Below are 26,788 nucleotides of genomic sequence, written 5' to 3'. Positions count from 1 at the left end.
TCAAATTCTGAAGGTGGCAGGGGTAAAACACAGGGAGCGAAAGGCCATTTACAATTTGTACAAAAAGCAGATGGCAGTTACAAGAGTCGAGGGACATGAAAAAGAAGCAGTGGTTGGGAAGGGAGTGGGACAGGGTTGTAGCCCAATGTTATTCAATCTGTATATTGAGCAAGCAATAAAGGAAACGAAAGAAAAGTTTGGAGTAGGTATTAAAATCCATGGAAAAGAAATAAAAACTTTGAGGTTCGCCAATGACATTGTAATTCTGTCAGAGACAGCAAAGGACTTGGAAGAGCAGTTGAATGGAATGGACAGTGTCTTGAAAGAAGGGTATAAGATGAACATCAACAAAAGCAAAACGAGGATAATGGAATGTAGTCGAATTAAGTCAGGTGATGCTGAGGGAATTAGATTAGGAAATGAGTAGTAAAGTACTTTTGCTATTTGGAGAGCAAAGTAACTGATGATGGTCGAAGTAGAGAGGATATAAAATGTAGACTGGCAATGGCGAGGAAAGCGTTTCTGAAGAAGAAAAATTTGTTAACATCGAGTATAGATTTAAATGTCAGGAAGTTGTTTCTGAAAGTATTTGTATGGAGTGTAGCCATGTATGGAAGTGAAACGTGGACGATAAATAGTTTAGACAAGAAGAGAATAGAAGCTTTCGAAATGTGGTACTACAAAAGAATGCTGAAGATTAGATGGGTAGATCACGTAGCTAATGAGGAGGTATTGAATAGAATTGGGGAGAAGAGGAGCTTGTGGCACAACTAGACTAGAAGAAGGGATCGGTTGGTAGGACATGTTCTGAGACATCGAGGGATCACCAATTTAGTATTGGAGGGCAGCATGGAGGGTAAAAATAGTAGAGGGAGACCAAGAGATGAATACACTAAGCACATTCAGAAGGATGTAGGCTGCAGTAGGTACTGGGAGATGAAGAAGCTTGCACAGGATAGAGTAGCATGGAGAGCTGCATCAAAGCAGTGTCAGGACTGAAGACCACAACAACAACAACAACAACAACAACAACAAAGGATCCTTCTTTCTCTGTATTTGCAATACATTACATTTGTCTATGTTAAGGGTCAGTTGCCACTCCCTGCACCAAGTGCCTATCCGCTCCAAATCTTCCTGCAATTTTCTAATGCTGCAACTTCTCTGTATACTACAGACCTCCACAAAGTCATCCAGTCTTTGAAGTGCCTGCGGTCAAAGTCAAGAATGGACACCATTCTTCCATCAGTACAATGCTCCATCTCACTGCGCCAAAGCATCCACTGAATATTTGCGGGGTATAGAACTAAAATTTCTTGAGCAAACTCCTTACTGCCCACATGTTACTTTTTGTGACTTTGCACTGTACTCACATGTGAAAACAAAGCTGAAAGGAGACCAGTTTTCAAGTGATGAGGACCTCCTGGCGGCTTAGAACAATGAATGTGCCCTACTCCCTACAGAAACTTTGGAGAACTGGTTTAGAGATTGGTTTCAGAGGATGGAGAGGTGTATTCAATGTGGTGGAAGTTACTTCAAAAAAGTTAAATAAATAAAGCTGTACTGCAAAACTTGTACTCCTTCTACTAAAAATTCATTCCCATGTAATAGGCTCACTCTCATCTGAAATATGTAAGACATCACTAACTCAAGGTATTTTTCCAGAGAGATGTCAATAATTACCAACCTGTTTCACTGCTTACATCATTCTCCAAAATTTTTGAGATGGTGATGTATTCTAGAATAGTATCTCACCTTAACAACAATAGCATCCTTGGCAAATCACAGTTATAGGTTTCAGAAGGGTACTGTACTGAGAATGTCATTTACATGTTCACTAACCATACTTTACAAGCATTAAATAATAAAATAGCACTGGTTAGTATTTTGTGTGACCTCTCTAGGGCATTTGACTGTTTGAATCAGAGTATTCTCCTGGATAAATTAGCATTTCAAGGGACTGATGGTATAGCCAACCAATGGATAAACCAAAAGAAAGCAGAAAGTTGTACTCAGTAATTCAAGCAAAATAGCTCAGGGACATAATTCTGACTGGGGAGAAATCTATATGGTTTCTCCAATATTTAATCTTAGGCCCACTACTGTTCCTCATATATGTAAACAATCTTCTGTCTAGTACATAACATGCAGAATTAGTTCTTTTTGCAGATGAAACTAGTATTATAATCAATCGAAGCATACATACAGAAATACAAGAAACGGTAAACAAAGTTCTTAAAGTATCATTGACTGGTTTACTGCAAATGGTCTCACCCTTCATTTTAAAAAGACTCAAAATATTCAGTTCTGCATGTCTAAAGTTACAACAACAATGAAAATTGTCACACATGGTGAGGAAATAATAAATAGGGTGGAAATTTCAAAATTCTTAAGGGTCCATATTGATGAAAATTTAAGCTACCTAACACGCAGTGAAGAAATATTAAATAGGGAGGAAACTTCGAAATTTTTAGGGATCCACATTGAAAATTTAAACTGGAAAAATACATTTTGCAACTCCTAAAACAACTTATTTCAGCCACAATTGAACTTAGAATCACTGCAAATCTTGGGGAGAGGCAAATCAGTAAGTCCACGTATTTTCACTCTCAATAATGTCATATGGAATAATGTTCTGGGGTAACTCGTATTTAATCTTCATTGCACAAAAACGTGCTGTGAGAATAATATGTGGTGCTCACTCATGATCATCTTGTAGAAATCTCTTTAAGGAGTTCGTCGGCATTCTGGTGTTTATGGAGCCACATCAAAAGCCTCTACAGGGAGATGTTTGAACTTGTAAGTAAGTTTGATAAACTTCGTAAGAAGAAGGGGATGTTGCCGAGCGCCCTCGCTATTCTGCTGAGATGCCGGAATGAAGATATAATGCCTAAATTTGCCAGAATTGTTCATTACATTGGGACAAGAATGGTCAACAAAATTAAGAACACGGAGCCACATTCTGACTACTGCTTCACAGTATATTGATTCCCTCATGAAATTTGTTGTAAATAATCCATTGCCATTCAAGAGAAACAATGAGGCACATAATTATAATACCAGAAGGAACTGTGGTATTCATTGCTCCAAATTAAGGTTGTCTTTAGCACAAAAAGGGGTGCACAGTGTTTCAGCAAAATTTTTGATCATTTACCCAGTGAGATAAAATTTCTGATGACAGAAAAGAAAAATTTGATAACAAACTGAAAAGGTTCTCCTTGAACACTCCTTCTATTTTGTAGAAGAATTACCGTTATTTAATGTGTAAAAGGTGGCGGGTAGGAATTACTAACGCACACAAAAAAATTGAAATGTTCAGAATGTGACCCTATGTATAAATTAATTTGTGATGTGAATGTATAATGACTCTTTTATATCATTATGATCTAGCATGCAAAATTATCCATGGAAGATGTTATTAACTAATGAACAAATGTAATAACACATTAAACCAATCACTGCAGAAATATTTCACTGAGTATAGACTGTACAATCAGAAAACAAGAGCTGGGAGACACTGATCAACTACAACAATGCCAGGGAAGGAGTAGTTGGCAACTAATCAGTGTCCAAAAGTTACTGGGCTAACACAGGCGAATTTTCATTATGATCACACATGTGAATATTAGTGTAAAGGTAAACTTGATGGGCAGAGCTGCAGAACGTAGGGCCACAAGCATTAAAACTTTATCCTATCAGCAAAGAACAGATTGTTTATCCAGAAAAAAGAAAGTTGTGAAGACTGGAGTAACTATCAGGAGGATCTTATGCATGATAGACAATCTATTAATTATTCCCACACCACAGTTTAATTTAGAGAATACAGAGATGTAAATAAATGAGAGAAAAACATCGCTCAATTGAAAGACATAAAATGAAATCCCACAAGCCAAAATGAATCACATTAATGTTTTTGTTTTTTGAGTCTTTCTAAGTCTCACATACTTCCATTATGTATTTCTATATGTGTTACTTAGGTTTAACCAGCTATGTTAATTGCAAGCCTCTCTATCTGCCTTTGTAACTACAGTACATAGTTTCCATTTTCCTCCCCACTACTGTCAATGTTCAGATTCAAATCTGTAAAGTAAATATAAGTCAACCAAATCATTTATAATAAATTCCAATTTATATTTGTTTTACCTCTGCTAATAGTGTCATTTAGCTCCAGTTTCATTATTTTTCTATTCTTTATTCAGTCTCATTTAAGTTCGTTGATCTACAGCCTCTTAGTAACTGTTGAAAGACACAGAAGCAGTCAATCAGCATCCAATACTCTAGTGTGTTGACAACTACTGGTCACTGAGCAATCTGCCCTTTTTCCAAAGTTTCTTTTAATCAGTTTTTCATTTGCCAAAGCCAACAGATGACTGTTTAAAAACAGCATATGTGAGAAGGTCTTTGGATACCCCCTGAAGAACTCTAATGCTGCACAAAGGTGACATAGAGAACACTGTCATTCTCCCACATACATGGTCCAGTCACATTAATGTGACCACCGCCTACATTCTAAGTCAATGTGCACTCAGAGATGGCAGGTGGGGGCACTAGCAATGGAGTGTACTTAAAGCATGTTGGGAAGCTGCAGAGAAACAGGACAGTTGTCATGTCCATTATAATTATCCGGGCTGTTATGCCGTGGTCGGTTGATGAATTCTGAGGTGATTCCTAACGTTTCGTCTCCGACTGCGGGAGACATCTTCAAGGGGGTCCGTAGCTTGATGGAAGGTCCAACACACACACTGGCTCGCCACTGACTGTGTGTGTTGGACCTTCCATCAAGCTACGGACCCCCTTGAAGATGTCTCCCGCAGTCGGAGACGAAACGTTGGGAATCACCTCAGAATTCATCAACCGACCACGGCATAACAGCCCGGTTAATTATAATGGACATGATATTTCCGGCCGTGAAAGTTTACATTTTAGTATCAGGACAGTTGTCGTCGTACTGACATACGAAAGATCAGCATCATTGACTTTTGAATCTGGGTTCACATTTCCAAAACAGCTAAGTTTGTTAACTGTTTGTGTACTGCCATGGTTAAAGTATATTGTGCATGGAAAAATGGTGCATCCAAAATGGACGCCAAGGCAACTGCGGTGCACCATGGGCCATAGATGACGCAGTTGAATGAGAGCTGTGGATGTGCACAGGCAAATAGGTGTGCAACTGTTCTGTTGAGTAACTGACCATGCAGATGAACCGACAGGGCACCAACAGTGTCTCCTCAATGACCATTCAGTGAACATTGCTGCATGTGGACCCTTGTAGCAGGTGCCTGGTTCCTGCACCCGCGCTGACTATTCATCAGCAACAGAGGATGGAATTTACACACCAACACTACAAGCAGATGTCCACTGAGTGGCAACAGACCTTTCCAGATGAATCATGTTTTATGCTCCAGCAGACAGATGGCCAGCGGCATGTATGGCTTTCAACAATCATCAGAAGGATCCAGGTCAGAGGAGGGTCTGGGGAATGTTTTTGTGTCGTTCTCTGCGTGTTCTCATCATTCTGGAAGGCACAATGGATCAACATAAGTATGCCTCTATCCACTCCTATATGCAGTTTGTTTTTCTTGTGGCACAATCCCACATCTACCAGCAGGACAACGTAACGTGTCACACAGATTACAGTGTACAAGTGTGGACCATAGAGCTCCAGCATGAGTTAACCATACTCCCCAGGCCACCAGACCTCCCAGATTTAAACCCAATTGTGTATCTGTGGGACCACCTTGAGCACAGCTGGTCATAACATTGGAGTCAGCATAACTACACATTCTTGTTGGTACCTTCCAGAACCTCTCTGGCTCTTCCTGCAAATCTTGCAGCAGTCTGCACTTCAGGAGGTGGTCACATTAATGTGACTGGACAGTGTAGTAAGTAGTGGTTGTACATGTAAGCCTGCAGGCAGTCACACTATGACATACCTATGATTTTATGACTTATTCTACCAACTGAATTTTCAAGTTTTCTGTTGAAGACATTGCTCAAACTAAGACTTTCTTTACACTCATCCCTAATTAAATGTTTCTAAGTGATGGTCAAGTAAATATGTTGGTTGCAAAGGGCAAAATACAAGCAGAAGTCTTGTTTATAAAAATATATGTGTGGGATCAGATATTTTTACTCATAATGCAATAATCAGACTTGTCACATTGAATCTGGTTAATTTTCTTCCAATGTTAGTCAACTCTGAAAAATTCTCTCACAAAATTTTAGATGTCAATATGAACTGGAGTTCAATAGTGATATAAATAAAACAGACATTTCATGCTTGGTTTATCCACTTTAAACTGCTTATCGAACAGCAACACTACAACAATGTCTTCTAGGGACCAGTGGCATTGGCTACACATTGCTCTCTTGTCACAGCAATACCAGCACTGATCTGTCAATTCAAAGTGATCAAAAAAATAATTAAACATAAGAAGAGAAATACAACTTACATTTTATCTGTAACTTACATTCCAAATTGGTATGGAGTGTACATATATAATTCCAAAATATCTACATTAATTTCCATTCTTTTAATTATTGCAAAAATGTGAAATATTGATGCAATGTTCCAAACACGTATCTTTTGATCCCACGAACATAAACCAAGTATGATAAATGACAGCTGTGTAGGTAATAGACAGACTTCGATGTTTTTAAGGAAACTGGGCCACAGTTAGAAACCAGACCTGCCTGGCACTGGTAATTTTGAAGTGTGTTCTGCATGTTTAATGATATATTGAAAGCGAGGAGTGGAATAAAACAGAGGGCTAGTGACTGCAATTTAATAATGCTAATGCATTGGTATACTGGAAACTGCAGCAATCTGTCCATAATAATTTTCTGTACTGTATTCAGTAAAACACATACAACTGAAATGAAAATTTGCGTCTACTGGTTGAAGTACATTTATCATAAATTCTGAGGTACCATATCTGTTCATATTTGTCAATTTGAGTTCGAAATGTCACTGATAATATTAAGGAGAAGGGATATGTTTCCCCAGAATGGAAGAAAAGCATGATGCATGAAAAATATAAAATTTTCTTTCCACATTTCTCTAGACTTTTGACAAGTGTGCCACAAGCCTTTCTGAGCCAAACATTGCTCTTTTCACACATATTGCAAACTTTCTAGTCAATTCCTGATGAGAAACAGGTAACACAGGTTAAAAAGCACCATCCAGACTGATCATGGGCATTATTATCTATGAATGTAAAGATGCGGACATGAACTCTGCAGGTATCTTGGCATGTTTTTCACCTTTGAATGAAAGCATTTCTTTTACCCTCATCTTCTTTTAAAAATTAGGCTGATCTGTAACGTATCTTATTCATGTATCTGTAGCGACAATCTTAAGTCATCCAGAACACCGCTGTTTTACCTTTGTCTAATGCAGTAATTTAAGTGTCCGACTTTTATTTGGAAGATAATTGTTAATTAAATATCGCACTATCACTCAAAAATTCTTCAGTGGTATTACTATCTTTATTTTATTCACTGCCAGTGGACTTGAAATATCAGCTTCAGTTTTTAACAATGCTTAGTAACAGGGTTCCTCTTCAAAGAGCACTGCATCAACTAGCTGCAGTTCCCTGAATAAGCACAAACCACACCTTAACAACAGCTAGCAAAATTCAGAGGTACCACTTAGCCATATAACATTAGTTTTCACTTTTCACTTTTTTTTTTTTTTAACTTCCAGTGTGTAACGCAGTTGAAACTTTTACTGTGTATTTCAAGTGGAGCTAACTACTAGTGACAAAAAAATTACTGAAGGTCTTTGAAAACACAGGTCTATCCTTTTCCTTGTCAGAGTAATCTATTCACCACACAAAACCAGTGGAAACCTTCCAATCAGCCTTCTGCTCACTTGTGTTACAATAAGAGCTCATTATTGCTGCCAGAGACACAAATACAATCCTTCAGCTCAAATCTTACTCTGAATAGAATTTCCTGAGACTGTTTCACTCTAATGATACCAGCATTGTAACAAAGTAAAGCTAACCATTCACCACAAAGTAGCACTCTTGCAGATATGACAGCCACTAACAGGGAAACTTTCCCAAGTGCAAATAAGCAATCTTGATTAAACTTGGCAGGTGTACAGAGGGGGAAAAGTAATGCAATATGTATTTTTTTTGTCCAATTTCACCCCAAAGGGGTAAAACACACCCTGAAAGTTAATTTGGCATATTAGGTTTGGAAGGAATATCTTCAAAATGATGATATATAAAAAATGTTTTTCATATAAAAGTTGATATGTAATTAACATTCGTGAAAGCTGTAATAAACTTTTGGAATATTTTGAAAGTTTGAGGAATACCGCACCACAATTTATTAATTTTGAAAAATGAAAATTTTTGTTACAGAATAAATTAAAGAAGCTCTCATGCCACGTACATCCATGTGTAATGAAGTGGGTTTCTAAAATACTGTTTTGGGAAATTTCTAAAATACTTTTTTTGGAAAGTAAGCTGTACACGATGAGTTGCCTGAGTATTTTCGACACACTTGATTAAAATACCTTAACATTCATTATCCTTTAATACTTTATTTTACTTAATTTTGTTTTGCGTTTTAAATTGTTATTTTACATTCATGTTCTTTTTGTTTATTTTGCAAATTGAAAATACTAAGTAACTCATTATTATGATACAAAATCATTACAGAAATGATAATCTGCAAAGAAATGCTTAAAACAAGGCTTTTTTACACCATGAACACAAAATCAACAAAATTTCTTTGTGTAATATACACGACGCAGAACACAGTATAAAACAAAATTCATCACAATTTCAAATTGTCACAGGTGATCCTCTAAATATCTTGATTTGTAACAGACACATTTCAGTACTTTGGTAAGTCTTGGTGAAGAGAATTGTTTATGTACTAGTGACTGCAGCTTGATTATATTGTTTCTCAAGTGCAGGTGGACAGCATAATCATTCAGCATAACTAGATCTGAAAATCTTCTCACAAAGTTCTTCCAACATCAAAAGCTGTATGTGTCCCATGGCTGTACCTGTCCATCGAGCCCTTAGGAATCACCAGATGAACAAGTTCCTTGTCCTCAGGTACAATGCTCTAAATCAGTGGTCCCAACAGGTGCTCTGCGGACCCCCAGGGGTCCGCGAGCTATGCCAGAGGGGTCCGCAAGATGCTATTAGAATAAAAAATATATTAAGTATATTTCGTGTGATAACAGATTTTTTGTTTTGGCCGCTTTGTGCATGAGCAGAGCCTTAGTGAACACTAATTTCTGCGTCTAGCGTCTTCCTAGAGTGTAAAGAGATCGGCAGTGAGCATGAGCAACTTCTTATTCATACGGAAGTAAGATGGCTTTCTCGAGGTATGATCTTGTCAAGATTTTTTGAACTTTAGAGACGAGGTTCGTGCGTTCCTTCTTGACACAAAGTACGCGGATTTTCTCACTAATTTCTCTTGGCTTTACCCAGTTGCATACTTATCCGATGTGTTTGAACACTTGAATGTGTTAAACTTGAGTTTACAAGAAAAAATGTAGACATGTTCGAAGTTGAGGATAAGATTAGTGATATGGTCAAAAAGTGTCAGATCTGGGTGTCAAGGATAGAAAATGAGTCACAAACTAACTTTTCTACTTTAAAACAATTCTTGGAGTCATCAGAGGAGAGTTTGTCTGACCAGATCAAGATCAATGTAGCCGAGAATCTACGCAGCCTAGCCACCACTTTCAGAGAGTATTTCCCTGAACCTGAACCTGACCCTGATGACAGATGGATTCGAAATCCCTTCAGCTGTGAAGAAACAGACAAAATCCAAGGCCTCACGTGCATCTGTCCAGCTGTGGTACGATGATAAACATTTTCATCGGTGATAAAATTACAGACTTCTGGGCATCAGCACGCAAGGACTACAAGAAACTTTGAGATAAGGCAATTGAAAAGATCCTTCCATTTGCAACAACATATCGGTGTGAGCAAGCATTTTCTTCAATGTGTTTCATGAGAAACAAAAATAGGAATCGGCTCGACATGCGGTCGGATTTCAGAGTGAAAGTTTCAAGTTTGGAACCTAATATTTCAGAAATAATGGACCCAAAGGTCAGATTGAACTCGTCTCATTAAGAACTGAAAATTAAAACTAACTGTATACTGATGGAGTACTCTGTTGTAACTGTATTTTTTCAAATAAGTAATACCTCCTATGAAATTAGTGTTTTCTTATTCTTCACACATGTCTACTCAATGCAATATCAGGTGTAGCACACGTGAAAGACCAATACACTCAGTTTTAATTTTTTCCTGTAATTTTCAACTGATACTAAGTTTTTATTTTTTTAAGGAGTTTTGTTATACTAAACACCCAGATTTGAAGACAAAGATTTTGAGCAATAATCAAAAATTTAACAATAACAATGAGGGCTAAATTGAAAAGTTTTAAGCTCAATATTTTTTCAATAATGAATGTCAACGTTTTTTTCTAAGTACCAAAAATAGAAAACGCATAAAAAGACTTAATTTGGTCTTTTTAGGTACTTGATACTGTGATACGACAAGGTACCAATCATGCTCAATGAGGGGAGGTCCTCGAGAAAATTTTGTTGGAACCCCTGCTCTAAATCATTCTTTCACAATGACCACACCAAGAATCTAACAAAATTACAGAATTTTCTTGCTCACTGGGAAAGAAAACATACTATCTTTGTGGTGGTCCAATATTTGTTTACTAGATTTTGTTGCTGTTGCAAGGACATTCAGGGCTTCAAAAAGAGATTCTCGAATTCTCGGTCCAAACTCACTGTTAGTTTCTTTTAAAACTATGAGAGGGTGAAAAACTGTTTTGAGCATCATACCCAAGGACGAGAAACTTGTTGGCCTGCTGATCTCAAAGGGCTCGACAGCACAGGTACAATCTGGATCAATTAACTTTTTATCTAGGTTTGGCTCTTTTGAAAGTGGTACAAGGTATTTCTGTCAACGTACGGTAATGGGAAACTTTGAGGAATTTACATAAAAAAGTGTTATTAGAGCTGATATAGGTGGCACACAAATAAGTGACACATTTACAGGGTGTATACGCGGACAAGGAAAAAAAAAAATTCCCGGGTTTTTCCCAGTTAAAAATACATTTTCTCCCAGGTGAAAACATCCTTTTTCCATGTTAAGTGACAGTATATTTTCCCTTATCAATCCTTTGAATGGTTATGGTTTTATACATGGGTGCAGAATTTCCCGGCACTTCAGAAAACGAAACTCAGAGAAAAAGACACATTTTGGAAATATCTTTGATGTGCAGCAACATGTACGCTACGTATTTTCGTACTACGAAAGTTTACTGTGGAATTCCACCAAACACCGCATGTTACTTTCCGAATCATTGAAACCTAGACTGCAATGCGCTTTTGTAAGCATAATAGCTCATGTCACGGGATCTCACCAGCCGATGAGAGCGGATATGCAGAGCATAGGACACGTGATGTAGTCAGCCAACAGCAACATCACTGTTAAGTAGCACGAACACACAAACATGGAAAATTAATAGTTTAAATTAATATAAATAGTATTGCTACAAGAAAACCAAAGCTTTCACATATAACATTAGTCTCTAAGGTTAATAAGCTGCAAGATAAGCTAAGCTTTCCCATATAATGTTGATCTTTTTTGCGTGTGTTACACTTATATCACACAAATGTGCCAGTAAAATTTTTAATAATGATATAAATATCTGATCTCCCAGGTTCGAAATTATTCTAAATGGCTTGTCATCAAAGAATTGATTTTTAAATGAGAGTCAAACACTCTGTGATTTAATAAATTCATGGTACATTCTTGCACATAATTTAACTTATGTAAAACTTTATTTTCTTTGAAAGTAACGCTTTTCAAACCACCATTCGCAATATTTTCCCGTGACCTGTAAGAAATAGGTTCGTTTCAGCAGTTACCAGAAAGGGCAGATAACAGGCGACAGCGCACTTGCGCAGTTATCATGACGTAGGAAGCCTGTATGTACGTACGTTAAAACACTGAAAGATCATACATTATGTCATAAAAGAAACAAGACCTCACAGGATACTCCAAGAGCATCGGAATTTCATGAACCATATTGAAATGTGCACAGTTAAATTGCATACTTAAAAGTGCACATTCGTATGTCCAGATTCCCAATGAAGTAGACCTCGACCTCACATTAAGGTGAGGTTTTCGGGATGTAAGTTTTCTTGGAGCACCAGTACTGTATTATATGATGTTTGGTTCTTTATTACGGCATACTGCCATACGTTCTAGAAAATGAAAATGTGCACTTGGACTGCAGCAAACAGTTGAAGCTAGCCAGTACTGTGGAATTAAACATTTGTTTCAAATACATTGACTGCCTCTGTGGAAAAGGTTAATAAAAGTCAAATTTCTTTAGCAAACAGACATAAATAACTTCATTGTTCCGCAAGGCGATTAATGCTTGACTGTCAGAAGGTGGAAATAAAATCAAATCTGAAACTAATGACATATTTTAGCCTTCCATAATTATGTGAATGTATTTTAATTCACTTGATAGCTCCCGGCCAAAGATATCCGTTTTGTTTTCATTTGACGTGAGAGTAAACAAAGGGGAAACAGCAAAATCACTAAATGTAAACACGGGTCACGTCGAGACTACCCACTATTTAGTCAGACTGCTCTGCGCATCAGCTCCAGATCTACGATATTTGCGAACCGGGTCGATACTAAAAACAATCGAATTTTCAAAAATATGTTCATCTTGTAGCGCACGTCTTTCTGAAATGTCAAACATAAAACATACGTGTTCAAGGGAATGCAAGACATATCTTTTGGTCTTAAGCATGCCAAAGTGCAGTGCCACGCCTCTTCATAAAGCATTCTTCTACCGCACGTCACTATATTTCGGTCTGTGGAATTGAAACGTGTATATTTTGTAATGGATGCCATCAAACTAGATTCAGGACAGTGGAAATTGAAATTTCCTGCTCCCAGTCGGCTGGTCTGACAGCCTTCCCCTCTTAAAAAAAATCTCGCAATTAATAGCGGATTGGATTATTTGTAATCCGGAGAACAAGAACGCTTCAGAAGATTTGCTCTCTTTATTGCCTATTAGCTAATAACTTGCTGTTTTGTGTAACACAAAATTAAATATAGGATACATAAAAACCAATAAAGACAATAGATAAGCAAGAAATTATACATTTCTTCAATCCTTAGCTCCTAGCATTGTTTTCTCTCTAATCTTGCTACAGCTTTACATGGTGTGCTTTCCTTCCTGCGAAAGAATCTATTACCTCATCAAAGTTCGTCAAACGTTTTGCTACATGAAAAATCGAAATGTCATTATCTAATACTGAAAAAGCTGTTAACACAAATAATACCCAAGACTGGTGTGGTTTCTAGATCTGATTACGTATATTTTGTCACTGTCTGCTAGATAAAACAAAATAGGCCCCTCTAATATGGCAGCAATTATGTAACACACAACAAATAAACGAGACTGTTTTGGCACAAATGGCCGTTTTTATAACATGACAGAACATAATTCACAAAGCCTATTAGGCCTATTACAAGTAAATAGCTTTATGCTAGGAAAGAGTTTCACATTTCATTCATATGCACCAGTTTCTCAAGCCTGAGATCGAAAAGCAGTATTACAAAATTTTCATATAAATTTGGAATCGTCTTATTCTTCCATAATTTGTGTGATGCCCCTGTTTCTTCTCCTTCCTCGGTCTAACAAACAACCTTGTCATCACCAACTCTGTAGCTATTCCTGCCATTGACGAAATTTGTTCGCCGATTAACTTCACTAACCCTGCCAGGATCACACGTTCAGTTATCTGCGATTTTTTTCCGATTAGGTGTTATTACGTGTTCGTACAACATGTTTTTCGCGTTACTTCCAGAATAGAACTTAACTGGCTGCTAGCCAGGGACTGTACAACTGGTCCTTACTAGTGTAGTGATCTGGCCAAAAATTTTCTGTCAAAATTTCACTTTCTTGGATACACAGAGAAGATAATACGTAATCTTTCTCACCTGTTATTCGTGTCAGTCCCGTACATTTCCATTCTGGTAGTCTGAATCTATGGATTTCGCTAGTAATTATAACAACGCTGATCATTCGCAAACCCAATCAACCACATAATCAGACAGTGATTGGCATTCATCCGCTCGGCTTTACTCCGCTCAGCTCGTATAGCCCCATCCCCTTTTGTCTGCAGAAAGTTTATTTCTAGATGCGACGAGGATTCTCCTGACAGAGGTATCATGTACACTACGCACATATTCATAAATCAACTTATGATTCATTCAGAAGTGAACTTAAAATGTGTTCAAAAGCCAACAGGGAAGCACTTCAAAATCATATGAATAATCGATAGACAAACGTGCGCTGGATGCTAGGCGCTTTGTGAAACAAGTTTTTTTCCTCAAGAATATGAATTTGGCACCCCCTTTTCCCGGCAGCATCTAGCTGCTTGCTGCAACTGCTTGCACAGCCAACAGCCACATTCCTGTAGCCAGGAGCGGGAGAATCTACTACTAAAACGCGACTCAACTGTGCATGCGCATGAGTCCGCTTGTAACTGCTAAAATGAATCTAATGTAAACTGGTAAACAGTTGTGAATTCACGCCCATCGGAGGCAATTTGTTGTTACGAAGCCTTGCATAGTCTTACTAAAGCCTTTGACACATTTTGCTGTTGGCAGATGCTTGCATGAGCACTGTGTGTCGTTCTTGTATATGACACATTTCCTTTGCAATTGAAGTTATTTTCATTTTTTTCTCTCGTTTGTGTTTTATTGTTAAAGTGTTATTCTGCAGTAATGGGATACAGTAATATCCTTTGTTAGAGTATCAGTTCTTACCAGGCAAAATTACAAATATTCAACTGAATACTAAAACAATGAAAAATTCCCGGATTTTTCCCGGTTTTCTCCCGGATGAAAAAATTCCAGGGTTTTTCCCAAATCTCCTGGGTCATATACACCATGATTTAATATTGTCACAACACTTACTTCTAAAATTATAATTTTCAGATTTTTACACACAGGTAATATGGTCCATGGAAATGGATCTTGGTTCTCACGAGTTCAATACACAACTCACGGCAGTGGACGGCTTCACAAAGGTGAGTACACATAATCCGTACAATTTTGCAGCACAAGTCTTCATTTTTCTCTTTGCACAATTGCACCATACAAGAATGTGTCTCCATAATATTTTGTGATTGAAAAGAGACTAGCTTCTTCAATCTTTTTTAAGGATTAATCTGGACTTGTAGAAGGCCTAAAAGAATCTCCCATGATGGCACTGCAGGAAATGATGGGATATCACACAACTGTCAAATATTTCCGGTAGAAAACCATGTACAGCATTAGCCATATGAGGTGTTGTGCCATCTTGCATAAACCACTGTGTGTTCATTGGAAGATTGGTGGCAAGTAGATGTGGTACAAAGTCTTTTTTCAACAATGTCTTGTACTGGTCATCATTGACAGTGAAAACACTGATCCAATTAAGCGATGACTGGATAGAGCTACCTACACTATCACTTTTCCCTTGTGCGTAATTTTTTCATGAATATTTTGACTGTTTTTGCTACACCAAAACCAAACATTTTGTTCCTTTGCTGCTCCACCAAGATGGAAATAAGCTTCGTCTGAGAACCAAGTGTTTTATCTTTTTCTTCAGCCCATAATGAATATTCCAGTCTTCTCCACTTGTTCTGTTCAGTCATTTTTCTAAGGAGAGAGCATGAGATCACTATGTAAAATTCTTTGTACAGAACTATGAGGTATCTGCATTTCCCTTGCTGCACACTGGGCTGACTTGTGTGGGCTTTGTTGAATGGCAACCCGTAACACTGCAATGTTTTCCGGAGAACAAACAGTTGGTGCCCGAGGTCATTTCCCTTCCAATAAACAGACTTCTTCAGATTTTCTCATTAATCAGAGAACTATGAAGTGGTGGAGCACAACATGTGCTGAATATTGCCCTAAATCTTCTTTGCATTATTATGACACTTTCCATATCTGCATAAAGGAAAAGTGGCACTTTTGAAATAATCCTAAAAGAGAACTACCTTAACACACTGCTGAACAGATAAAACTTCCATTCTCAGCCATGGCAAAACACTTAACTGCAAACCAAGGGACCAGCAATATTGCAGCAACATGAGCTCTACCGACATTTTCATGAAACAAAACACATTGTAGCGTAACCTGACTGAAATTCAACTAGATGTACAACTTTTATTCAGTGTTAAAATGTGTCAAGTATTAATGTGCCACTCTGTACAGCTGTAGTACCTACATTGATTAACCAGAACATTATGATCACCGACCTACTATCAATATAAACCCATCCAGGAGATAGCAGTGTCACCAGGTGAGAAATGATTGCTAGTCAGACACACGCATAGTGCATGTAGCATTAGTGAGCATTCCGTCCGTGTGTAGAAAGGAAAGGCATGCGTTCTTCTGAGTTTGACCAAGGGCAAATTGTGATGGCCTGACAGCCTAGCACAAGCATTTCTCAACCTGCACAACTTGTCGAGAGTTTGAGGAGTGGGTAAAGCAGGCCAGGTGGCGGACTGTGGTGGAACTAAACAGCCAGTGCCTAACAATGAGCCTCCGCGGCCGATGAACTATGCATGTCAATGTTAACACAATAACATCAGTGACACCTTGATACCTTCTTCATCTTGCGAATGGGATGGCATAAACCCGTCATCTTCCAGGGGAACAGCTCCTTGACACTTTTACTGTGGGACCTTGACACTTTTACTGTGGGACGGAGACAAGGTTGCAGCAGCTCCATTATGCCCTGGAGGCCATCCACGTGGGCATTAATGGGTCCAGTGAAGCCCGTGCAAGGCATCTTGACAGAGGAAGAGTATCATTCATTCATTCATTCATTGGTTGCAGAACACGTACACCCATTCATGACTATCATATTTCCTGGTGGCAGTGGCATTTTTCAACATGACAATGCACCATGTCACAAGGCCACAAGCATGATGGAGTTGTTTGAGAACACAGCGGTGAGTTCCATTTGCTGTGCTGGCCCCCCAACTCAGCAGATCTGAACCCGATTAAACACACACAGGATGTGACTGAATGTGGCGTCAGACCTCATGGGAGGCCTCACTGCTTCAATGTCATGATGTGTCGTCACTGTTATCCATGCCAAAGATACTATTAGGTAGGTGGTCATAATGTTCTGGCCGATCAGTATATGTTCATAGTGTATGTGTTAGTGTCACTACATGTGACTCATCTGGAAATCACATTTCAATTTATCTGTAAAAGATTCTCTATGGATGCATGGTTAAATATGAGAAAGGGCATGTACAGGACCTAATATAGCTGATAAAATAAAAAAATATTATTAATGAATTCAATTTAGGTTACAGATCATCTTTTGAAAATTGTTAAGTTACATACGTCATGTAATCAATCTGTAGTTTAGGAAGCAACACTCACTCAGTGCGAAGCCTCTTCATTGAAGGTTTGGTTTGTTGTTTTTTGGACGGTGGACTTGGCTGCTTCAACATCTGATGGCGTTTGTAGGGTATCACCCTGTAAGTATCACTCTGAGTCAGCGTTCGCAGAACAAGCTTAGCTTGATCTCTGTTTTCGAGCGATACATAAGCTGAGGTATCATTTAGCCACGAAACAAACACCCGTCCTGCAAACAATCATAACATTAAATTTGTATCATTCCTAATGTCCAAGTTTTCCCGTATTCCAGATTAATCACACTATTTACAAATGTATTAAAAATACAGCTTCAACTATCCAATAAATAACTTTGAGAGTAAATTTATTACAAGCTTACCAAATGGGCTAAATAGCTGTATTACATCATGTGTTTTCCATTCCTTTGGAAATGTAACATGAAATACGTGGTCTCTTGGAAGTTCCGCTGAAATTCATAAACACAAATATCAAACTTTTGGGTAATATATTTCATTTAGCAGACAAGAGCCTTTAATAATAAATTATATATATAATTTCATAAAAAGGAAAATTCCATTCAGAAATCACATCATAATAACAATGACAATATTAATAAATAAAAATAAAACTGTATTTCTGTACACATATACACACACACACACACACACACACACACACACACACACACACACACAGAGAGAGAGAGAGAGAGAGAGAGAGAGAGAGTGTGTGTGTGTGTGTGTCAGTCACTACATTGGGATTTGTGCCTCCTGGAGATAAAGATCATGTATTCCACAGATAAAGATCATGTAGAAAACAGTGTTATAATGGCAATGTTTTAGGCAAAGATGTCAGGAGTATGGTATATGCCAATGCAGAGTGTAATACCTCCACTAAAAACATCCAGATACACTGTCTGAAGTGCAATGACATATCTGAAATGTGACAGAACACGTTCAATTCAAAAGCACCACCAATCATGCATTTTGGCAATCAATTATGCAATCCCATTTTTGACAGTGAGTTTCAAAGTGTAGAAACATGAGTGAGTGCTCAGTGTAAGATGAAGAAACTTAAGAAACATGGCGATGTAGCTGCTCTTGAGCCTTACATCAAATCATGAATTACATCACACAGTGTAAGAAGCAATGTCAGTGGTGCACTGAAGCACAAAACACATTATGAGGTGAGAATTATACACTGCTATCTATGTTTTGTTGTATGGACTAACTTTCACAATCAAAGCCAGGGCAGGAAAGGTGAATAATGAGCAACGGCCTTGCCACAGTGGTAACACTGGTTCCCATCAAATCACGATTAAGTGCTGTTGGGCTGCAAGCACTTGGATGGGTGACCATCCCATCTGCTGAGCGCTGTTAACATGCGGGGTGCACTCAGCCCTTGTGAGACAAACTGAGGAGCCACTTGACTGAGAAGTAGCAGCTCCGGTCTCGTAAACTAACATGTGGCCTGGAGAGCGGCGTGCTGACAACATGCCCCTCCATATCAGAATCCAGTGACACCTGTCGGCTGAGGATGACACAGCAGCCGGTCCGTACTGTTTTGCATCCTATCAGGTAAAGTTAAGTTATGATTACCGTAAGAAAATACATTTTGTAAACGAGACATTACATGCAAACTATTATGGATGTTACCGACTGTAGCTGCTCACTGGTCAGATTCCCTTATGTGATATCTGAAGCTGCCGTTTATAAGGACTGTCAGCACTGTCGAGTTACTTACATGCTAAAACATGGAGGAAGAGACATATAAGGGCACTGTAATGGAGATGGCAACATCAGAGGGCAGTGTAGAAGGGAGTAAACTGGTACAAATTTAACAGCCTCCTGTATTTTACCATGAGGCTTTTTTTTGTAAGCCGGGGGGAGTGAATCTAAGTTCAGCTAAGAGTATACAACGATTGAGACAACAAAAACTAACAAAAGTGGGTTACTGTTATGAAAATAAGTGGGTCATTATAATGCATTAGTTTTAACCCTTGAGCAGACGCACCTGTGTATAAAGTGCGCCAACCACAACTAACATTGTCGTGCACAGTTTCATTGTTGTTTTACAATAGCAAGCCCTTACCTATTCCTGCATTATTCTTTCAGCTAGCACAGTGAGAAGTTGTGTTGTCTTAGGTTCACGTGAGCTACAGTAATTTAAAATAAACTGTGAGTGTGTCATCTAGTAGTGTACAAAGTACGCCATGTGCCCTGTCATGTAAGTAATTTTTCTTTCACTTTTATTTTGTTCCTTTTTAATCAAATCAAAAGATAACACGTAACAAGCAGGTACATCACTGTGCAGGGCGATATCAAAGCTGACGGACAACGAGCTTGATTGGTTACTCAACAAGGATCCAGAGTTCAACTCTGTACCAGACAATGAAAACGATGATGAAGAAGAGGAATTTATCACACGAAATGACCACGATTCAGATTCTGATCAAGTCCACAATTCAGATGATGGCTGTGAAGAGCCACTCTCCATTGGTGGTATTTTTACTGGGAGGGACAAACTGTGTAAATAGAATAAAATATGTCCTAATGTGACTTCAAAAACAAAAAGAATGAATATTGTGAAAATATTCCCTGGGCCTACACGTGTTGCTAGAGAGGTCACAGAGGCTTTATGGATAATACTTTGCCTGGAAAAGATTGACAAAATTGTAAAATAGATGAACATATATAGTCAATCTAAGAAAGAATGTGTACAATATTCCAGAGAAAAGGAAACTACAAGGTGTGAAATAAAGGCAGTGTTGGGATTGCTGTATCTCATCAGGACTAAGAAAGCAAACCACACAAATGTCACTGAACTGTGGACAGCAGATGGTTCTAGTATGGAGATTCCAAGAGCTGTGAACAGCTACATAAGATTTCTGTTCCTTTTATGACATATCCATTTTGACGACAAGCGTACAAGGCAAGAAAGAAGAGTAACTGATATACTTGCTGTAATAAAGCAAATATTAAAAAAAAAAAATGGTTCAAATGGCTCTGAGCACTATGGGACTTAACATCTATGGTCATCAGTCCCCTAGAACTTAGAACTACTTAAACCTAACTAACCTAAGGACAGCACACAACACCCAGCCATCACGCAGGAGAGAAAATCCCTGACCCCGCCGGGAATCGAACACGGGAACCCGGGCGTGGGAAGCGAGAACGCTACCGCACGACCACGAGATGCGGGCAAAGCAAATATTAGATGCCTTTGTGGTGAACAGCAAGAACTCTTATAGTGTAGGACAATTTGTGACAGTTGACAAAAAGTCGCAACCTCTCTGGGGTCGCTATTCTTTTGTTCAGTATATCGCGAACAAACCAGTAAAGTACGGGATGAAGATTTTTGTTTTAGCAGATGCTAAAACATTCTTCACTAATAATATTGAAGCATATTGTGGAAAACAACCTTAAGGACCATACAATGTTCTTAATTCTCCCTGTGATATTGCAGGAAGGCTTGTTACTCACACTGAAGGCTCACATCCTTTTGAAAAAGAGATGAACAAGCATCAGCACATTGAGAAAAAACAAAGATGAGATCCCACAAGAATTTTTTACCTGAGAAATGTAGGGCTAACCATTCCTCTTTATTTGGTTTTCAGAATGATATGACACTAGTTTCGTATGTGCCGAAACAAAACAAGGCAGTTATATTACTTTCAACTATGCATTATGTGGTGTCACCGCCAGACACCACACTTGCTAGGTGGTAGTTTTAAATCGGCCGCAGTCCATTAGTACATGTTGGATCCGAGTGTCGCCACTGTGTGATCGCAGACCGAGCGCCACCACAAGGCAGGTCTCGAGATACGGACTAGCACTCGCCCCAGTTGTACGGACGACGTAGCTAGCGACTATACTGACGAAGCCTCGCTCCTTTGCCGAGCCGATAGTTAGAATAGCCTTCAGCTAAGTCAATGGCTACGACCTAGCAAGGCGCCATTAGTAACATCGCATGTATCTAAAGAGTCTCACTTGTATCGCCACAATCTCCAGATGTACCAAAAGGATGGATTAAAATTAAGTATTCCAGAAGCTACGTACTTTTCTTTATAGCATTCATTACGTATCCTGTTTCAGACCTCACGCCATCCTGCTTTAGCTTAGCGCGTGCCTTTCGGCTTCCTCTCATTGTGTCTAGGCTGTCTTGTCTAGACACAACACATTATTTTGGAACCACTGATGAAGTTACAGGTGAACCAGAGATAGTTTTGGATTACAATATAACAAAGGGAAGAGTCGACACAGCCAATCAAATGGGAGGGGCGTATTCCTCTGCACAGGTGACAAGAAGATGGCCATTGGTTGTATTCTATGCTCTAATGGGCATAGCAGGAATCAATGCTCAAATAATTTTTCATGCAAATGAGGCAAATCCAAAAAAAGAGAAAAAGTTTCTTGAAAGATTTAGCACTGTCTCTTATGAAGCCTGAACTAGTGTAAATAGCTAATATTCCTTCACTTCCTGCTGAAATTGCAACTTTCCTCCTGAAATACAAAGATCAACATGTTGAAAGAACTGAGGAGCCTGCCACCGAGAAAAGAGGTTGGTGTATGGCATGTGGACAAGTAAGAAACACATCTACTACAATAAGGTGTAACTCATGCCATAGCTTTGTTTGCAAACGACATGTAAATTGCAAAGGACATGTAGAGACAGTGCATGCACTTGAGAAGTGTAAAGCATTTCCTGAAAATTCACAAGACAATTAACTCTAAAGATGGAAGGAACTTTTTGATAACTGATACTTCTTCAATATATAAAACTTTTCCTTTGCATGAAAGAGTGTTTTTGTTCAGTATGTGCTTAAAAAAGTGTTGGAATAGATTGATATATCAGCCGCGGCAATAGACTGATACGAAAGTTTCTTATTTCTTTAATCAAATAGTAAATTAGCAATGTGTACGTTTCTTGCATTGTTGTTTATTTAAACCAAAATTAAACTGTGATTTAGCTCATACATGTTTCATAATGAGAGATTTTGACTACATGTGTACAAAGCGCACCGCACACCCGCTCGCGTTATGAAAATCAGTGCACCTGCTCAAGGGTTAAGATGATAATAGTAAATCTTAGATGGACTAATATGGGGACGGGATAAGACTGTATCATTCAATGCCCAATTCCATTGTACCTCCCACCCTCGGTGTTATTTTTTTTCCAATTTTAGAGTTGTTTTATTTTAACTTTACTGTTGTTTCATTGGCCAACTTTGGTTCTTTTCCTGCCAAGTTTTGGATTATTAAGTTTTGGATTATTTTTTTATATTAGTTTTTGGGGGTGTTTTTTTTTTTTAAATTATAGCCTTATATTTTTTCTTGTTTCACTGTTTTACAGTGTTATGTTGAAAATGAAAATAAAGCTATCAATTACATTATGTACCGACATGGCACACAGAAAAGAAAACTTTTATTTTATGCTCAATTTCAATGTTATTCACTAATCTACTGAAAAGAGCCCTCAAAATTTTTATTTAAACATGGCAGACAAACTGCCTCCAGAACAAAGGCAGTTATTTGACAATGTCTTCTTTTCCTTTTGGTAACCAAATCTGCTTTTCCACTCCATTTTTCTGAGTATGTAAAGAGCTAGGACCTGACATTAAAATCACTTGTGACCAACCAACTATAATACATAATTGTAAAAAGGCAAATTCAAACATTTAACAGCTACCGGTCAGCAGAAATAGGAAACTGCTCTCCTCAGACACTTTTACACAGCAACAAGGAAAATGCGAAATTTTCCAATATTTCATAAAAACCACAATTTTTGCATTACGGCATTGGGCTATTGTGAATGAAAATTTTTCCTGCCCCAGATACACTAACATACCATGTACTAGAAGAGGAGACACTGAGCAATACATATACATACAAACAAGAAATTGAGCATAGAAGTTGAGCTTTTATGCACATTCACAATTTTTTGAAGCCCAAAGCTGCATTGCTTTGGAAGAGGATAGCCACCTATAGCATTGTATTGAGCTATAAACTTAACAAAAGTGCTGCAGCCACAATAGAATATGACATTAAATATTTAATCCTTAATGTACACACAAATTACTTACGTTCATTTTCGTCAATACTGATGAATGGATGATCCAGTACTCTCATCAAGTAAAGTCTGTAAATAAAGCAACAAGCATCAGAACTGGGATACATACAACCAGGCTCAATGATTTATATTTCAATGGACCCTATCTGTAACAGTCTCTATAGTTCCTTTGGGTTTCTAGCTTCCACCATTAAAATCAATTGCCAATGTTATTACAATATGACAAGTAACATACAAATTTACAAGAATTCTAACAGGCTCATTGTTGAAATACTTCACACTGACAGTAGCCAAATGAAATTATTTTTATTTATTGAAACTTTTACAACAATTGATAGGACACAATGGAATCTAACAACAGTGTGCATGAAAGAGGAGTTGACGCTTTCTGAAGCAGGAAATTATATCCTTCTTATAAAATGAAAACTAGTTCCAAAGTGAAAATACAGCAGACTAGTTTCACAGTTGTGAATCTAATAACTTTAAGCTACTATCAACTAAAATAAAATATTTTGTACTTTACGTTTAAAAAAAATTCAAAACAGAAATGAACAAGAAGGAAGACAAAAATGGTTCAAATGGCTCTGCCTAAGGACATCAAACACATCCATGCCCAAGGCAGGATTCGAACCTGCGACCGTAGCAGCCGTGTGGTTCCGGACTGAAGCAAGAAGGAAAACATTAATGGCTCATTTTAGTTACCAACAAGGCCTTCTTTTCATTTACACTAAAAAATTTAGCCCATTATTTATCTGACAATCAGTTTGTTACAACTTTCATTTGTACATCTACTCTAATATTATCCAACATACCACAGCTCCACCCCAACAGTTCCTAAGATTTTTTGAAGTGACGAGGAGCAAAAAAAAGAATGCTTTGCAAAAACAGAGCTAAGTAATGTACATGAATCTTTTAGGAAAAAAAGGGGGTTGGGTATGATAAATGAAGAGTTGATACAGAAATGAAGTTCTTAACATATAGATGGCCAAAGACTTTAAAGTAAGCATAGCTTCTGGATCCAATCATAAATAAATCTAGTAATTATTTCTACTTTTGGCACTATACGATAAAGTTGACAAAAAGAAACCACCTAGACTTACCACCCAAGCACGCCATTGTGGACTGAAAGGAGTTTTGGGAGAAGGGTTTGATGATGGCTGTAAGATAGGTCCAAATATATCAGTGTTAGCACCTAATTATATGTCCTCTTCACAAATTTCAGTTTTTCAAGGCACCAAATCGTTTGACAGAAGAGGATACTCCAAGCATTTAGCTCAAACAGTCATAATTAAAAGCATGCTTAGTATCGCTGCCAGTAAACATCGCAATGGAGGTAGTTAAGAAGGCACAGCAGTATAGTTCTGAAAGCTGCTATGGAGGGCACACCCGTAGTATGGACAGACTCGCTGACAGAAGTGTTAGCTTCCAGGCGATAGTAAGCTGAGCAGGCCAGTGCCAAGACAACCACCATGGACTTGCCTTGTGCATCTTGTCGAGTGTCGCTGCCAAGTGTGAAACTGTTAGTTGCCCACACCAGTCGCGTGGCAAGTTTATTGCCGTGCACAGTTCTCCATGGTTTCGGATATAATGCTTCCTGTACATTGAATCGCACGGCAAGTTTCATTTTCTCTAACAGGGTTCTGATCTGCGGTTATTACTGAGCCACTGTTGGCCCTTGAAGTACTCGTGTTGACAGTGTAATAAAGTGGTGTTGTCACACCTGTGCGGACACTAAAGTATGTAACATATAATAATCAAGTGCAACAGCCAAATTCATGGCATACAAATATAGCCAGAGGCATCAAGCATGTGCAGTCTGGCAAATATTCCAAATACGGTCCACTACAGTTATTTTCCATTTAATATTTCCCCACCGTACCCTAATTAATCAATGATACAAAGTAGGATGAAGTTTAAGAGACTAGTTATGAAGATTTAGCTAACAAGAAAGGAGGATACTGAAGTGCAGATGAATGAATGTGCATTTTAAGTTCACTGGGGTTGTAAATACTGTAAAAGTGAATAATCCAGTACACACTCCTGTTAAAGAGGAATGGACTTCCCTAAAACCGGCAACCATATTTGGAAAGACTTATATAGGTATGGCAACAATAACAGCAAAGAAACTCTGGATAAAAGAAGAAACACTTGTGAAGAAATCAAAATGGATAAGGTTGTTAGAAGGTTAGGTTCAGCGTACAAAGGAGTGAGAATAACATTCAGAGAATTTAAAGAAAAGTTGTGCAAAAGGAATTCAACCATTAAATGCAGAAGAGAGATAGCAAATTGATGGGAAGAGTATACTGAGTATCTCTAAGAGAGGGAGGAAATAACAATATTGTGAAAAGGAAAGTTTCTACAAATTGGCGTTGATTTTAGAGGACACACGAGATCCAGTATTAGAGTTTGACCAAAGCTTTAGACGACTGTGATGAAACAAGGCAGACAGGACATGTAACACTCCAGTAGAATTTCTAAAATCAGCCAAATGATAATTAAAGTTAGTGTGTCAAATCTATGAGACTGAAGATCTAACAACAGACTTTCAGTAGAATATCATCCATGCAATCCTGAACACAGCAAAGGTTTGGAAACTACCACACAATCAGCTCAATAGTTCATGCATCAAAGTTACTGCTGACTAGAATAAAATACGGATGAATGACGGAGAGAGAATTGCTGATGTAACAACCAAAATATTACGAAAAGGATAGATCATTACTCACCATATAGAGGAGGCATTGAATTGCAGCCAGGCACAACAGAAAGACTGCTATATATTTAAGCCTTCAGCCAAAAGCCCTTCTTCCGAAATACAGAGAACACACACACACACACACACACACACACACACACACACACACACACACACGAAATATTACGAAAAGGATAGATCATTACTCACCATATAGAGGAGGCATTGAATTGCAGCCAGGCACAACAGAAAGACTGCTATATATATTTAAGCCTTCAGCCAAAAGCCCTTCTTCCGAAATACAGAGAACACACACACACACAAACACACACACACACACACACACACACACACACACACACGAGACCACTGTCACCGGGCACTGTGGCAGGAGACTTGTGTGTGTGAGTTGTACTTGTGTGAATGTGTGTGTTTTCTACTTCAGAAGTAAGACTTTTGGCTGAAAGCTTAAATGTATAGCAGTATCTCCTCCATATGGTGAATAGCAATCTATGCTTTTCATAATTTTGTAATTGCTGATGTGTTAAATAAGAATGAATTTTAGTTAAGACAC

At 38.2% G+C, this 26,788-nt stretch overlaps 1 protein-coding gene across 1 annotated transcript in view; it reads right to left on the bottom strand.

Moving 5' to 3' along the window:
- Window positions 1–26,788, bottom strand: part of LOC126162375 (poly(A)-specific ribonuclease PARN-like) — a 306,143-nt gene that overhangs the window by 87,087 nt on the left and 192,268 nt on the right. Inside the window, exons 10-12 of the mRNA XM_049918833.1 lie at window positions 23,533–23,588; window positions 17,830–17,916; window positions 17,475–17,679 (exon numbers count right to left, since the gene is read on the bottom strand). Coding sequence (XP_049774790.1) covers window positions 17,475–17,679; window positions 17,830–17,916; window positions 23,533–23,588 — 348 coding nt within the window. The remainder of the gene's footprint in view (window positions 1–17,474; window positions 17,680–17,829; window positions 17,917–23,532; window positions 23,589–26,788) is intronic.

This window comes from Schistocerca cancellata, chromosome 2 (genome assembly GCF_023864275.1).
Source record: "Schistocerca cancellata isolate TAMUIC-IGC-003103 chromosome 2, iqSchCanc2.1, whole genome shotgun sequence".
NCBI lineage: Eukaryota > Metazoa > Arthropoda > Insecta > Orthoptera > Acrididae > Schistocerca > Schistocerca cancellata.
Note: the sequence above shows the minus strand (reverse complement) of the source record. Positions and strands in the feature narration are given on the sequence as shown.